Genomic DNA, 15661 nt, shown 5'->3' on the forward strand with positions numbered 1-15661 from the left:
TGTCCAGGCTCTTTGTATTGTGTTTGAAGGGTGACAGAGGAGGCTTAACCTTGACTAATTAGCAGTCTCCAATAGCAGGAAAAAGGCTCTTCTGATACATGCACAGTGGCTGGTTGTTGTTGTTGCTGTTATAGCAGAGACGTAATGAAAGTTTTATGTTTTGGTTCTGCTGAGGAAAGCAGGGAAAGTAATCTTACAAACACTGAGCGGTTATATTGGTTAGCAAAACTAAGTAGCTGCTAGCTAGACTGCAATTACGGAATAAACTAATGAGCCATCCCAAGAACTTTGGGACCACCAAGAGTAGAAGTCTAGAGAAGAGGGATGGCTTCCCAGACCAGAAGCAGCTCTGTCGTCACCTCCACTGGAGCAGGCATCAGCATTCCAGATCCTGCACAGCTCTTTGGGGTAAGAGACCATCCTGCAGCAGTTAAGAAGGGAGCTGCAGGACCAACTGTGGAGCAGGAAGGGGTAAGCAGAAGTTAGCTGACCTACCAGCAAGGGAGCTGGTAGGAGTACAGCTGGCCAGCAGCAGGTAAGATGGTATGGGCAAACTTTCAAGACAGTATGACTGATAAAACTATGGCTATATCCTTTGGCACATGCATAAGTAAAGATTGTTGCAGTCTGTTTAGAAACAAATTGCAAGTATATATTCTACAAGTTCAGAAGAGCAAACTTAGCTTTTATACCAATAAAGTGTAGGATGGTAAACCCATTAGTCAAGGAAATGTTTGGAAACTAACTCTTGGGTATTCCTGTCTGTTGCTCTCCAACCTAGGGCATACAATCAGTTCTTCATTGGCAATTTAATTATGAACGGCCAGAATGCATTGATATTGATGAATGCTGTCTAATTCTGAAAGGAAGCAAATAGGAAATACCCAAACTCCAGATAATGGATTGCAGACCAAATACTATCTGCCTTTGTTTGTCTTTAACTCAAAGTTCTGGCACTTGCATTGCCACTCTGCTCATTCTTCCATGTTTACAAATATAGCTGCTCCAGGCAGTTATATAAGGAAGATGCACGTATACTTCCTTGGGCTACAGAAAGTGTTCCTAATATAATAGTACAGGGCCCCCAATATGAATGTGGAAAGACAACGTGTCTCATAGCCAAAGGACTATAACTGTGTCCTTGGTAAAACAACGCAGAGAAATTATTTTTATCACGACAGAAGGCAGAGCCAGAATACTTTGAACCAGAACCGTGTGATATAGTGACATCTCCAGGATATGGAGATGGAAATGAGCAATGAAGAAACCTAGACCTATGCACTTGCACAGGAAAGAATGTATCTGTGGATAAGCAGTGCTTTTCACAAGTTTAGAACAGATGAAAGAGGGCCACCTTGAATAAGCTATGCTCTTTTTGTCGTCTTATCCAGATCCCATACCTAAAGAGACCACTAAGTGCATATGGAAATTAGACAATTTCTTTGCATGGTTTTGCAAAAGTAAAAGCACAATATACTGACTCAGAAATCAGCATTGCAGGTCTGACTAATTGCCCAGAAAAAGAGAAGCTCATTCTCAAAAGAAATGTCACAAAGCAGGTAAAAATAGTAATTATAAAAGATGCAGTAGGCCTTACACCAGATCTTTTTTATGCTGCAGCCATTAGAGGTGTTCTACCTCTCACTTTGAACTCGAGTAGTTTTGGTTACACAAGATGATTTCATTGAATTGTGAGGCTATGGTGCTGCTAAGGTACACCACATAAGCTGGAATGGGAGTTTTTGGCTGCAGGAGGGTCTCATGCTCTTGAACTTGGCTATCAGCACTGATTGGATTTTGAATCCACATGTAAAAGTTTCTGTTGTTGTTAAATCTTACTACCTTATTTACTATGTTATCTTGCAGTCTCCTGTTAAGTGCTTGTCTGGTCTTCCCCACAAGTCCCAACAAACCAGTCTGAGCAGCATGAATGTACCAAACCATTCTAACTGTTTCAGCAGGAAATGACCTGTCTAGTAGAACACTGCACAGTCTAAAAGTTTTGGCATTTATTTGGTTAACAGTGGTCAACAGTACAAGTCAGTCAGTGGATGCTTCAGTACATTGGTTTTCTGAAATAGAAATTTCATTATACTAAGCTATCGTTGACTTTCAATAATAATTTGGATGTCTTAAAACTAGCAATTTCCTAATTCAACTTAATTTTACTGAGTACCACAGTGGAGTAAGCAAGAACCCTGAATGACCCTTAAAAAAAAGTGTTGTTAATTCTTAAAAAAAAAAAAAAATCATCCTTTGCTTTTATAAACCCATTTTACTTCACTAAAAGGATGACCTAATTCCAGATTAACAGGAGTTATAAATGACTGGTGCCCAGCTGTTGTTTCAAGTGATTGTTCAAATAATAATAGAGACCAGAACACAATTTCAAGCTGTATGTACTGATTTTTTTTTCAGATTGTGACCATATATTAGAAACAATTTTCTCTCTCCCTCAGATCTTACACAACTGAAAGATACCTAAATTAACTCTGAGCACATTTTTGACTTCAAGTCTGAGATGGATACAGCTAGACAGAACTACAGCATGTGACCCTGAAAGCTGTTCTACTTTTTCAGACTAGACTACATGGTCAGTCTAAGCAGAAGTGCTACTTTGCTTAGACTGAAGACTTGGGACTCTTCAACCTGTAACTGGGGAGAACTAATCGTTTTTGAAATCACGAGGACAGATGGTAAATTTAATGTTATTAAACAAATTCTGCATTATTAGTACTGGAAAACACCTGTTGAAAGTTGTTAACAAAAATTGAGATGACTGCATACTTGCTTGAGATTTTAACTGAGATCTCTGTAACATGAGACAGTATTATAATGTCCTGGTGAACTTTTTGGTCGTTCCCAGATCTCAGCATTTATTTATGATACTGAGCGCCTCAAATACATCTTCTAACATGAATGCTCTTGACCCTCTTTTTGGACAGTTACATTTTCACTGATATCATTTCTGCATGTCAGCTACTAATCAAGGTCCATTAACAAAAACATGAGGTAGTGACAACAGCTGGCAGAGTACGTTCCTAGATGATCATCCACAGCATTCTGAAATGATACATGTAACAGAAAGGAGGTTGATATCATGCACTAATAAGACAGTGGTTTTAGTATTTAATGAGTCTGTCTCACTTTGGAGCAAACCTCATTCAAAATCCTCTACATACAGTAAAGTACAGGCCAAGCTGTCAGATGGCTTATATAGTAAATATAGTTTAAAGCAAATTTTCACTGAGAAAACTTAATAGTGGACAGGATCTCTATCTTCATCATTTTCTACTTTTAAATGTTCAGTATACTCTGCATTTAAAAAAAAATCAGCCTTTTATAGAAGTTATTTTAAAGCATATACTGTTCTAAAGTTTTGGAAATAACATTCTCCATCACATTTGCATTTCTGAAGTGACCTTGCTTTTATTAAGTTCTTGCCACTGTACCAGAACGGTCATTTCCATTTACTTTACTATCTAACTTTTCCTAAATGCTACTCGCTTTGCTACATTTTCAGCTCCAAATTTTGCTATCAATTTACTTCTGACATGCTCATCATCCTTTTGCAATTCTAAATCGTCCTCTCTGCTCCACACAGGGTATCCATCCAAACGCTGCCCTGTCTGCAGAAAGTATGATGTAGTCTCCACTTCACCAGTGTTTTTCAGAAAGGCCTGTGTAACAGTGAACAGGTCCACGTTAAACCTTTCCATGAAGTGCTGCATAGTTTTCACTACTTCTCCCACCACACTGGAAGAAGAGCAAGCGCTTCTTGGTCTGTCTTCCCTTTGTAATTGAGTGCCAGGGAAAGCACAGTCCTCCATCCCAGTCTTCAAACCAGCTGCCATTTCACGTGTAGACTTTCCCCCTCCAACTTGTGTAGGAAGTTGTTCTAGAGCATCTGAGGTGTCACTTCCTGACTAAAAGTAAGAGGAATCATCAGTTAGGTATACTTCCCAGCAAGCTTCTGTTATTACTGCTACCCTGTGATCACTATCTTTCACCATGACTTTCTATAACATATAAAGACACACTCTAATTACTGGACACATTGAAATTCAGTGACTGAAGTGAGGCAATATATGTTAACAAGGATATACAAGATCACAGAAAAGCATGACATATAAGGGAATGTTTCAAAGAATCATAGAAAATGTGAGTTGGAAGGGACCCACAAGGTTCACTGAGTCCAACTTCTAGGTTCCCACAGAACCAGCCCCCCAAAAATCAGACCATGTGTCTGAGTGTTTTCCAAACGCTTCTTGAACTCGGGCAGACTTGGTGCTGTGACCACTTCCCTAGGGAGCCTGTTCCAGTGCCTGACCACCCTCTGGGTGAAAAGCTTTTTCCCAATATCCAGCCTGAACCTCCCCATTTGAACAACCTAAGTACAAAAAGCAAAGATAAACGTTAATGCAACTGCGTGAACATTTTATGCCCAAGGTAAAAGCTGCCAATACAGCTCTTAACACATCATAGCATGTAACAGTCACAATAATCTCCTCAGCTGAACTTTGGGCAGAGAATCAAGCTATACAAATGGGCCCTACTGCACGTGCTACAGTGAGATGCTGCTCATCACAAGCCACATAGTTCACAGCTCACACGAAGCTCCCATTTCGCCATAGCCGAAGGGGCATCACGGTGCAAAGCAGTTCAAGAATTTAACTGAGCTACAGCATGGGAAAGCCGTTCCGTGGCAGCCAGGGCTGCTGCGCGCAGCTCGCTCTCAACGGCACAGCAGCGGCTGTGGCCCCGCCGCCGGCCGCGGGGACCCGCTCCCAGGCCGGCCGCCGACGCTCACCTCGTCGCTTTCGAACTCCCGGTTCGCTGCCTCGAAAATGCCCATGCCTTGTACGCGCTCCTCCTCTGCCTGCTGGGGCTCTGCGGGAAGACGCGGTCAATGGCTGCCGAGCCCGGGCCGCCGCCGCGACCCCCCCGCCCCCCGTCGGCCGTCCCCAGCTCACCCCCGTGCAGCGGCCTCAAGTGCCGCAGGTAGCGGTCGCGCATGGCCTGCCAGGTGTGCCGCGTCAGGCCGGCCCCTTCCAGCTCCTTCCACAGCGTCCTGCCGCCCACCCGCCTCCCGCCCCGCCCGCGCACGGCCTGCAGCAGCGCCGCGTCCTCCGCCTCCGTGAAGGCGAGGCGGCCGCGTGGCGAGGCGGCGGGCGGCGCGGGCGGCGCGGCGGGCAGCCGGAAGGGCTCCAGCGGCAGGCGCTGGTTGCGCTCCACGCACTCCGTCACGTACTCGGCGGAGACGGCCCCGCCGGGCACCACCTCGCCGGGCTGCGCCAAGAGCACGGCGCCCGGTTCCTGGATGCGGCACAGCCGCCCCCCGCCCGCCAGCAGCAGGGGCGCCAGGCGCAGCTTGGTCAGCCCAGGCCGCACGTAGAACCGCATCGGTCTCCCATCGTCCCACAGGAACAGCTGTCGCGAGCGCCCTGCCGGCGCGTTCCCGCCCGCCGCCATCGCCCCCCCTGGCGCGCAGGCGCCGCGGTACAGGAAGCGCCGCGGGAGCAGCGAAGATGGCGGCTGCAGAGGAGCGGGCTTGTGATGCGGGGGACGCTGAGCCGCGCCTCAGTAAAAAGTGAGGGTGGGCGGGCAGGGCCGGGCCGGGCAGGGCAGCTGAGCTGAGCTGAGCTGAGCTGAGCTGAGCTGAGCTGAGCTGAGCGAGCGTCCGGCGTGTGCCGCCAGCTGATCGGTTGGAGCGCGCCATGCTGAGCCCCGCCGCTGCGCGGCTCCGCGGCTGGGCCTGGAGGGCCGCGCCCGCGCTCCTATGGCGCCAGGCACTTCATGACCAAAGCAGGTCGGTGCTTTGCGATCTGGCCGGGCCCACCTCTTTCCTCATGAAGTCCCGGCCGGCGGGGCCGGGGTCTATGGGGCCCTGCGCTCCACGGCGAGCGGGCCGCGAAGGCGGCAGCGGGAATCTGAAGTAGAGCCTGACTTTAACCGGGGGAGAGTTTGCCTTGTTTCACTTACCTGCTGCGTGGGGTGGCTCTGCTTCTGTGAAGGCTCATATAAGGGGGCCTGCAGAGGATCCTTGGGCTCCCAGGGAGCGCATCCTCAAGGTCTGTTTACACAATACTTAATTCAGCTTTAGTTTTCTCTGAGTATTTGTATCTCTTAAGGAATGAACTAAAAGCCTTCAGAGCAGGAAACACTTAAACACGCTTAAGTATTATTTTGACTTTAGGGCAGAGTAAGGGAAATGAGAGGGCTATTTTTACAGTAAGGTTTTGGTAGAATCTGGCCAAGTGCTTTCTCATACAAGTATCAAAGTACCTGCTGCATCTGTTTTCCTTCTGTTTTACAGCGAGCTGAAGAGGCGTTTGAAGGCTGAAAGAAAAATAGCTGAAAAAGAGGCAAAGCAGAAAGAACAAAGTGAAAAGCATTCAAATAAGCCTTCCTTGGCTTCTGACTCTGAGAATAACATTGGTGCCGATGAGGAAAACTTGGATCCAAATGTGAGAATCTGGCCCTGTGCTTATTACTGTTTTGAGAATAAATATTGTTGATTTACATTTGATTTTTATTCAGAATGAACTAAATGGTTAAAAGGGGGAGAGAGATACATATTCCTAAGTCAGGGTAGCAGTGTTTTAATGTGTAAAATACTTTAAGATTCTAACAAAATCATTCAGTCTTGTTTGTTTGTTGTTACAGCAATACTACAAGATCCGTAGCCATGCAATCCAGCAGCTGCAGGGCACCAATGAAGATCCTTATCCCCACAAGTTCCACGTAGACTTGTCTCTCTCAGATTTTATAGAGAAATACAGTGACTTGCAGCCAGGAGATCACCTGACAGACGTTACAGTGAGAGTGGCAGGTAAAAGCTAATCTGGAATACAGAAGGATAGTCTGTTGCTTTTCAGAGTTAAGTCCTAGCTGGTTTTAGAGGTGGGGTGGTCTGTTTTCAAATTTTGCTGATCCTCTTAGTCATGAAGCTAAGTCTGTAGCAGTGTTATGCTATTCAGGACAGGCTTTCAGACTGAGTGGATTGTTGCAACATACCTTACAAGTATAACATTAGATTGTGGTTTTTGCTCCAGGACCCAAAGCTCATGTGAACTTTTGTGCAGTCATGTTAGTTTTAAGACGTTAACTACTTCTCTTCCACATTTAGTGATCAGTTCAGAACTGACGGTCTTTTTTACTGGTGGTGGTAATATTGTGGCTTTTGCCCTTGTGCCCTTCTGTTAGGGACATGTTTCTCAGTGTTCTGCATGCTTTTGGTATTTAGGTCGAATCCACGCAAAGCGTGCCTCTGGAGGGAAACTGATTTTCTATGATCTTCGTGGTGAAGGAGTCAAGTTGCAGGTCATGGCAAATTCCAGGTAAGTAGAAGTATTTCGAGTAGCATTCTAAACTGAACTGTGCTCTAGGACTTAGAAACGTGTATTTGGGCATCCAGTTCTTTCATCGCCTTAGCTAAGCTGTTTGGCTAGGGATTGGCTTAGGTAGGCAGGTAGTGTTTTGCTTAGGCCGTTATATACAACTTCCTTCTTAGAAGAATTCTTGTTTTTAAGAATTTGGCCTGAGGAGAGAATTGCAGGACCGTTGGAATGTTGAACTTCAAGCAAAACTACTTACTTTTTTTTTTTTTGTAATTACAGGCTTTATAAATCTGAGGAAGAATATTTCTGTATTAACAACAAGCTGCGTCGTGGGGACATTATTGGTGTAGAAGGAAATCCTGGGAAAACAAAGAAAGGGGAACTGAGTATTATTCCTTATGAAATAATTCTGTTATCTCCATGCCTGCACATGTTGCCTCATCTTCACTTTGGCCTCAAAGATAAGGTAAGGTACCTGCCATACGTGTGACTCTTGGAGGTGATTTGACAGCTAGTTCTGAATGGATGACCTTTTATATCTGCTGATGGTACCAGTGAACAAAGAGTCATTCATCTTGTTTTGGTACTTTTTTCTTTGGCAGTACATTTTGTCTAGCTTGTTCTAAAAATATTTGTTCTTTTCAGGAAACTAGATATCGTCAGAGATACTTGGATTTAATTCTTAATGATTATGTGAGGCAAAAATTTATAACCCGTGCAAAGATTGTGACATATATCCGGAGCTTTCTAGATGAATTGGGCTTCCTAGAGGTAAGGCTTTATCGTTTGTTTCTGTCTGCGTACTCAATGTGTTTGGGGCTTCTCAGCTTCAGGGATACCGTATATTCAGGCTCACATGTGAAATATTTATAGAGTGAAAGCAATTACCTCAACACGGTGTGTTTATCAGTTTCAGGTAACAGGAGCTGTTTTTTTTTTTCTCTCTTTTTAAAGTTAAGACTATTGCTCAGTTGGTAGCCTGTGATTCAGAAAACATTTATCAAGGTAGTACTTCAAACTACTGTTGTCTTTTCCTTATTTCAGTAACATAAGGTAGAAGTGACATCTTTGCAATGGCATTTTGCTTCTGGAGATAAATGCAGGTTTTACTTCCTGTAAGTAAAATTAATTTTATCTTAAGCTCTCTTGAAGAGTAGTATATTAGAAAATAATACTAGCTCTGCTCTCTGTTGCATCCAGATTCTTAGTTGTATTTTATAGTTAGCAAAGAGATGAGAACTTAATATAGTTCCATTAAGAGTTTATCAGCCGAATCTGCAAAATCTGCCATTGGAGTTTTTTGAGAGCAGAGGAAGGATGAAGCAGTCTGAACCTGTGCTATGTCATCTCTGTCTTGCCATGTAATGGCTTTAAAATCTTTCTTCGATTTTTTTGCTTTTTGCTTTTTTTTTTGCTTTTAATCTAGTACTTACAAATTATACTATTTTGACAATAATTTGATGAAAGAGAACCATGAGAGTCCTTCTCAATTTATGCAAAGTGTAAATACACGAACAAAATAGAAGGCAGAGGAGTCAGGGAATGGTCTGTGATCTAGAGATGCACGAGTCAATGCTGAGTCATTAGTGTCCATATGGCATGATGTAGTGTCATACCATGGGCAGATACTAGCTTGATTTTGAGAAAAATACAGCTGAACTGTCATAGGTATTGTACAGTGCTCTCCAGGTTACTGTCAGGCCTTGTTTGCAGTCAGTTCAATGCTACGAAGTTAAACTGCATTTCTGATTCCAGTACTGTCTGGGATGCTCACTGCATTCTGTTTTCTGAAGCTCAGCCTGATTTATAGTGCAGATGTGTTTGGAGAAACCCATTAATTCAAAATACTTGTTTAGAGACCTATATTAATACATATCTTAGAACATTCCTCCTCTTTTTCAAGTTCTAGCTGCGTTCTTGTTCTGTCATTATCACACATCAGCTTCTGGTTTTGCCCTGATCTTTGTTCTTTCCCAGAAGCCCTGAGTCTCATTGTAGTTCCTCTTCTGCACTGCTATAAATAGTTCTGTTGTGAATTATGAAATACCTGTTTTCATGATTTGAGGTTACTAACAGGAGATTAAATCTTGTTGGTAGTGAGGTATGAGGATATAGCAGGCATCCTGAAGTTCTTCATGCTGATGTGTAAGCCAAGCCTGTATGTCAGCACAGCAGATTAAATAGCGTATCTCCCACAGAATCAATTAGAAAATCATTTTTATCATTTGGGCAGACTTATAAAGGAGGAGCTGGTTGTATTGTTTTGCCACTTTCCCCTGTACTCTGAGTACGGGGCTGAGGTTTGATTTGTAAATAATTCTGCCATTCCATTTTTCCAAAGGTCATCTTTATTTTGTTACTTGCCTGTCAGGTTCTTCTTTCCCTGAATTTGATGTTGAACTTAAGTCTGTTTCTCTTGTAGTTGATAGTGTATATTCTTTGCAATATTATTGACTGCGTGGGAGAAATGGCCTTTACTACAGAATTGTTTTCGTATACTGGAATGTCAAAGACTAAATGAAATGCAGAGATTTTTTTCACCGGGGTAGCTGTGGTTGGTTGGTTTTCTTGTTTTACGGAGTTCTGCTGTGGAAACAGAAATACCCTAAGGATGAAAGCAGGGTAGGTATTGAGGAGGAGCCTGGAAATATTTATGCCAATGTTAAATTCCGTTATTTTGTTACTATTTTACAGATTGAAACTCCTATGATGAATATAATTCCAGGTGGAGCCATGGCAAGACCTTTTATCACATACCACAATGAGCTTGATATGAATTTATATATGAGAATTGCTCCAGAGCTTTACCATAAGGTAAAATACTAGCCCCTCATGGTTAATCCTATATTCTCCAGCCTGTTGTGATCTCACAGAATGGTTGAGGTTGGAAGGGGTCTCTGGAGGTCATCTGTCCAAACACCCTATTCAAGCAGGGCCACCTAGAGCAAGTTGCCCAGGACCGTATCCAGACAGCTTCTGAATATCTCCAAAGAGGCGATTTAACAACCTCTCTGGGCAGACTGTGCCAGTGCTCAGTCAACCACACGATACAAAAGCTACCTGATATTCAGATGGAGCCTCCTGTATTCCAGTTTGTACCCACTGATTCTTTTCTTGTCACTGGGCACCACTGAAGTGAGTCTGGCTCCATCTTCACGTTCTTTCTTCAGTTATTTATATATATTGATAAGATTTCCCCTGGAGCCTTGCCTAGCCTAGACAGTCCCATCTTTCTCAGCCTTTCCTCATTGCAGAAGTGTTCCCTAATTCATCTTAGTGGCCCTTCACTGGACTCTCTCCAGTGTGACTGTGTCTCTGTTGCACTGGGGTCCAGAACTGGACACAGTACTCCAGGTGTTGCCTCGCTAGTGCTGAGTGGAAAGGAAGGATCACCTCCCTTGACCTGCTGGCAGTACTTTGCCTAGTGCAGCCAAGAGCGCTATTAGCCTTCTTAGCGGCAAGGGCACATCTCATTCTTTAAAATAAACAAACAAACAAATACATAAATAAATTAGGATTATTCCTGAAGAACAGTAGACTCAGTGGATTAGTGGAAACAAAATGAATCTTGAATCAGCTTTTTCAGATCATGTTGTAGTTATGCTTGTATGAGCTCTTTTCAGTTCTTTGAAAATGTTAGTATTTACTAGAATTTCCTTTTGTTTAGATGGTGGTGGTTGGAGGCTTGGACAGAGTATATGAAATTGGGCGTCAGTTCCGGAATGAAGGAATTGATTTGACTCACAACCCTGAGTTCACAACTTGTGAATTCTATATGGCTTATGCGGACTACCATGACTTGATGGAAATTACAGAGAAGTTGCTTTCAGGTGACATATGCAATATTAATTAAAAAAGAAGAAGAATCTCCAGAAAGAATTTTATATTATGTTGTGTACTCTCCTCTATACTGTTGTAGGGATGGTGAAACATATTACTGGAAGCTACAAGATCACTTATCATCCAGATGGTCAAGATGGACAGGCATATGAGATAGATTTTACCCTTCCCTTCCGACGCATTAGCATGGTGGATGAATTGGAAAAGGTTCTAGGAGTGAAATTTCCATCAGCCGAGTCCTTTGAAACTGAAGGTTAGGTGGTGTTTATGCATGTCCTGTTATTCTTACTTAACACACACAAAGGTTTGAAGTCCTCAGCCTGCAGTCTGTCAGCTACTTTTTTGAAGTGGTATCAGTACGTGGGATTGACTTGCTCGTTTTATCTGTTACACGAGAGTCCAGAATGAAATGAAGCCTTCGTGCCGTGCAGCTTCTAGCAAGTTCTGACTCTTTCACCTCTTCCTTTGTGGAGTATATATAATGCTGTATACTCAGAAGACGTAATCTGAGGAGTTCTTGATCTGTTAAAGAAACACACGGCTTTTTGTTTCTTATTTCTTCCATCTTTTGTGTAATTGAGTCTCCATGCCTGTGATCGTAGGTTAGGAGTAAGATTATTTTGGGCATTCTTCGAAGTGTGTGTATCTGCTATTTTATTCTTGAAATCATAATTTGTAAGGAAACACGTTCATACACTTTCTAGTGCTTTTTTTTTGGTTTGTTTGTTTTGTTTTTGTTTTGTTTTAAATAATAATACCTGACAGTTATGATGCGGGATTGTATGTAACTATTTTCTGAGTTTCTGAAATGCGAAATAACTTAGATTTTAATGTAAACTGATTAAAAACAAAAAGCAAACAAACAAAAAAACACTACTTTTGTAGTGTTTGAAACTGACATCTGAGCTAATATTTTCCATGATGATTTCTGCTATTAATGTTTTCCACTGTCGAGATTTAAAGAACCACTCTAAAACATTTTGAAGTATGCAGGAAGAAAAGATGTGGCTGCCTGGATGGCTTTTTTAATTTTCTGTCTGCAACTGTGTTAGAAACTCGCAGGTTCTTTGATGACCTTTGTGTGGCAAGAAATGTTGAGTGTCCACCTCCCAGGACAACGGCCAGGCTTCTTGACAGAGTAAGTAACAGTGATTTTTTTGATAGTCCTAACATCTTTCAGGATCTATCTGTATCAATAGAAGTCTCTTCAGAACAAGTTTAGCTGCATGTGACAAAATACACTGACATGGGCTAAAGCTGTTTCTTTATGACAGTGATAAAACTTGTTGTATCAAAATCCTATTGTCTACACTAAAATGTAGTTGACTGATACCTGCTTAATATGAGACCTAGAGAATTTTAGCATAAAAACTGTTTTCCTATGCCCCTAAAAATCTGCTTTATCTTTATGTCAATTTTTTTTCAAGAGACCTGTTTGTTTGTATGTATCTTATCAAACTGGTAGGCTTCCCATATAGTTCTTTTATCAACTGTATTAAGTCTTTTCCTTTGTACCCAGCATATATTGCCTTATAGAACCTGTTAACAAAAATAGTAACATAATTTCATTTGCACATCATAACAAGGGCCAATAAGAAAAGCAGCAGAAAAAAAAACCAGCTATGTCATTGTTTCTTATCCAGCTAGGACATATGTGCTCTATTAATGAGAACATTACCATGATTAAGCATTATTAGTTGAGAAACATCTCACTTTTATAGTACATTCTTCAGTACTGAAGAGAAGGAAATAAGATGTTTGGGAAAGGCAGTGCTGGGAAGTGATATTGTACTCTACACAAGTTTTGCTTTTGTTTTCTCAGTTAGTCGGTGAATTTCTGGAAGTCACTTGTATCAACCCAACATTCATCTGTGATCACCCTCAGATCATGAGTCCTCTAGCCAAATGGTAAGAGTACGAGACACAGTTAGTATGTAACTGTCCTTAATCGTCTACTCCTACTTTATCAAAAAAAAAAAAAAAAAAAGTCATGTGTGAACAGGAGATACTGGTGTTACATACTAGTTTGCTCTTACACCAATCCGGGTAGGTGTTGGTTCTTGAACTTTGAAGCCCAGCATCCAGAGAACAGGTGTGCTCATATTGAGTAGTTTAAAGTTTTGACAGCTGTTACTGCTAAATGTGGGTAGACTTCCTGAAGTCATGTATGTGCTCTATTGCTTTTGTAAAGCTATTTATTTTAAGGTGTGGTTGATTTGCCTTCTTGATGTAGGCATCGCACTCATCGGGGACTAACAGAACGTTTTGAACTCTTTGTGATGAAGAAGGAAGTGTGCAATGCGTACACAGAACTTAATGATCCTTTCCGGCAGCGGCAGCTTTTTGAGGATCAGGCCAAGGTAGGGTGTTTGCTGATAGTGAATCAATGATTTAGGCGTGTAAGTAAAGAGTATTTTCTGTGTCTAATTCCAAATCTGTCACTAGTCCCTACTGCTGAAAAGGGTCGTTAATACTTTGAGTGAGTGTTCCTCACTCAAGTGAAAGCCTGCCATTAAAACTTACTTCCTTTTAAAGGAACCTTGCTCTAAGGTAAACACGTCTAAACTCTTCTGTTGATTAGTTTATAGTAGCACTGCTAGGTTTTGGAATAGCATGCGCTTTTTTTCTACCTGAAGTACTAATCTGAAAAAAGCAGATGTGCAGAGTGTTTTCTCTGTGTTACTTGGATTGAAAGTGAGTTATTTTTCCACAATTAAGCCTTCATGTAATCATACTACATCATACTTCCAGTTTCTTAAATAAATTTCCATGTCCAGTAAAAGTTTGAATGTTGAGTCTAATTTTCAGAACTCTGAGGTCTTTTAAATTGTTTCACAGAATAGAGCTGCAAACTGGAAACTATTATGCCTGGAAATTGATAGCACTAGGTGTCTCTACATATGTCTGGGAAAGGAGGGACTCAAACTGGCTTTGTTATTAATTACATATACACGCACATGGATGCGTGTGCACACATAATTGAGGTCAGATGGTGTGGTCTGCAGAAGGAGAGTTCCTGTTATTCCTACTGTTTCTGATGGCTTCACAGTACCTGAGAGGATTAAACAGTTACCAAAACAGGAAAATATGTTAACTAACTAACTTGTTAGTAAATTTCAAAATGTTCAGTCAGTGTGAATATTGTTAAAGATTTCTTTTTCTTGGGTCTGCTGTATGTTTATTTGCCCTTGTTGTCTGATTATGGCTAGTCTCTGCAGACCTGTGATTATGTATGTATTGAATGAAAATTTGCCTGAAAACTTAAGGGGGAAATTGAGTCAAAGGGTGGCAGTTCACATTTCAGGATTTCAGATTCAGGCAGAAAAGTTCCAACACTGACATTTTGTAAACTTGAGGGGGTCAACTAGTCTGCATTTTTATTATCATCACCTTTAGCACTTGGACGCTGTTAGGGCCAGTTTATGTAAGAAGTATTAATTACTATCTCAGTGTCAGGGATTTTAATCTTTCTACTTGAGAGAGGAAAAAAGCAACTGTTTAATTTTGTTTCATGGAGCAATTGCTGGTGATTCAAATGATTCTGGTTCTTAGTTGTTTCTGCAAACATTAAAGGGGGATTTGGAAGCGATAAAGAACCTGAGAAGCTTTTGAAAGCAATTTATTCCACTGTGGTCTGCTGCCATCTGTCTCCGGAGATTGCTTGTACTGAAGCAAAGAGGCTGAGCGTTTCTCTAGAAAAGAAACTTCTAGATCACAAAGAAGTTGAGCTTAGAGTTGATTTGGAAGCACCTGTACAGCCAGCTTCCACAGCTTGCTTTTTCCAGGTGATGAATTTCCCTCATTTGTTACTCACTTTTGTGGCTGCATAATGCTTTGGTTTTATCAGTTACATGGCCGCTACAAACATACTCCTTTCTGATGGCAACTAGTAGAATGGGTAGTATCTAGCTCTGTACGACCCTGCCTTTTATCGCTTATTTTCTCGTTTAGGCAAAGGCCGCAGGTGATGATGAAGCCATGTTTATTGATGAAAACTTCTGCACCGCACTGGAGTACGGCCTTCCTCCTACAGCTGGCTGGGGCATGGGAATCGATCGCTTCGCCATGTTCCTCACGGATTCCAGTAACATCAAGGTAAATGTTAGCGGGGGCGGCTGGGGAGCAGCCGGGCGGACCGCCGGCAGCCGCCCCCAGCCGCGGGCGCTGCGCCGCCCCCAGAAGCCGCCCGAGCCGCCGAGCGCCGCTCCTGGCCGCGTGCCGGGGCGGGGCCGGGCCGAGACGGGCTCTCGCGAGACTTGCGCGCCGCGGCGCTCTGCAGGCCGGGGGCCTGGCGCGCGCTGAGGGTGTCGATCTTCGCAGGAGGTGCTGCTCTTCCCCGCCATGAAGCCGGAGGACAAGAGGAAGGAGGCGCAGCCCGACCGGCCTGCCGAAGGCACCTCCGTGTGACGCCCGGGGCGGGTCGTCAATAAACGCAGCTCTTGTCTGCCGCGCGAGTGCCTCTGTGTCTCTGTGTGCGCCTG

The 15661-nt window shown here is 42.9% G+C and overlaps 2 protein-coding genes across 3 annotated transcripts; one reads left to right on the top strand and one right to left on the bottom strand.

The window, feature by feature from the left end:
• Positions 1 to 1987: 1987 nt before the first annotated feature.
• Positions 1988 to 5472, bottom strand: TERF2IP (TERF2 interacting protein; the record flags this gene model as incomplete). Its single annotated transcript, XM_083794989.1, has 3 exons — positions 1988 to 3926; positions 4811 to 4890; positions 4974 to 5472. 3 exons carry the CDS (start codon positions 5470 to 5472, stop codon positions 3483 to 3485), a joined length of 1023 nt encoding a protein of 340 aa, XP_083651115.1. The 3' UTR covers positions 1988 to 3482.
• Positions 5455 to 15628, top strand: KARS1 (lysyl-tRNA synthetase 1). Of its 2 annotated transcripts, none has more exons than XM_083794923.1 (14): positions 5455 to 5590; positions 6317 to 6467; positions 6667 to 6832; positions 7247 to 7340; positions 7620 to 7806; positions 7986 to 8111; positions 10035 to 10154; positions 11008 to 11170; positions 11260 to 11433; positions 12233 to 12318; positions 13003 to 13088; positions 13414 to 13540; positions 15132 to 15275; positions 15501 to 15628. In XM_083794923.1, exons 1-14 carry the CDS (start codon positions 5529 to 5531, stop codon positions 15585 to 15587), a joined length of 1773 nt encoding a protein of 590 aa, XP_083651049.1. In that variant the 5' UTR covers positions 5455 to 5528; the 3' UTR covers positions 15588 to 15628. The 2 variants fall into 2 exon arrangements, with proteins under 2 accessions (XP_083651049.1, XP_083651048.1); XM_083794922.1 differs by having other exon boundaries at positions 5500 to 5809.
• The last annotated feature ends 33 nt before the right edge of the window (positions 15629 to 15661 follow it).

This window comes from Anser anser, assembly GCF_964211835.1.
Source record: "Anser anser genome assembly, chromosome: 11".
Classification (NCBI taxonomy): Eukaryota; Metazoa; Chordata; class Aves; order Anseriformes; family Anatidae; genus Anser; species Anser anser.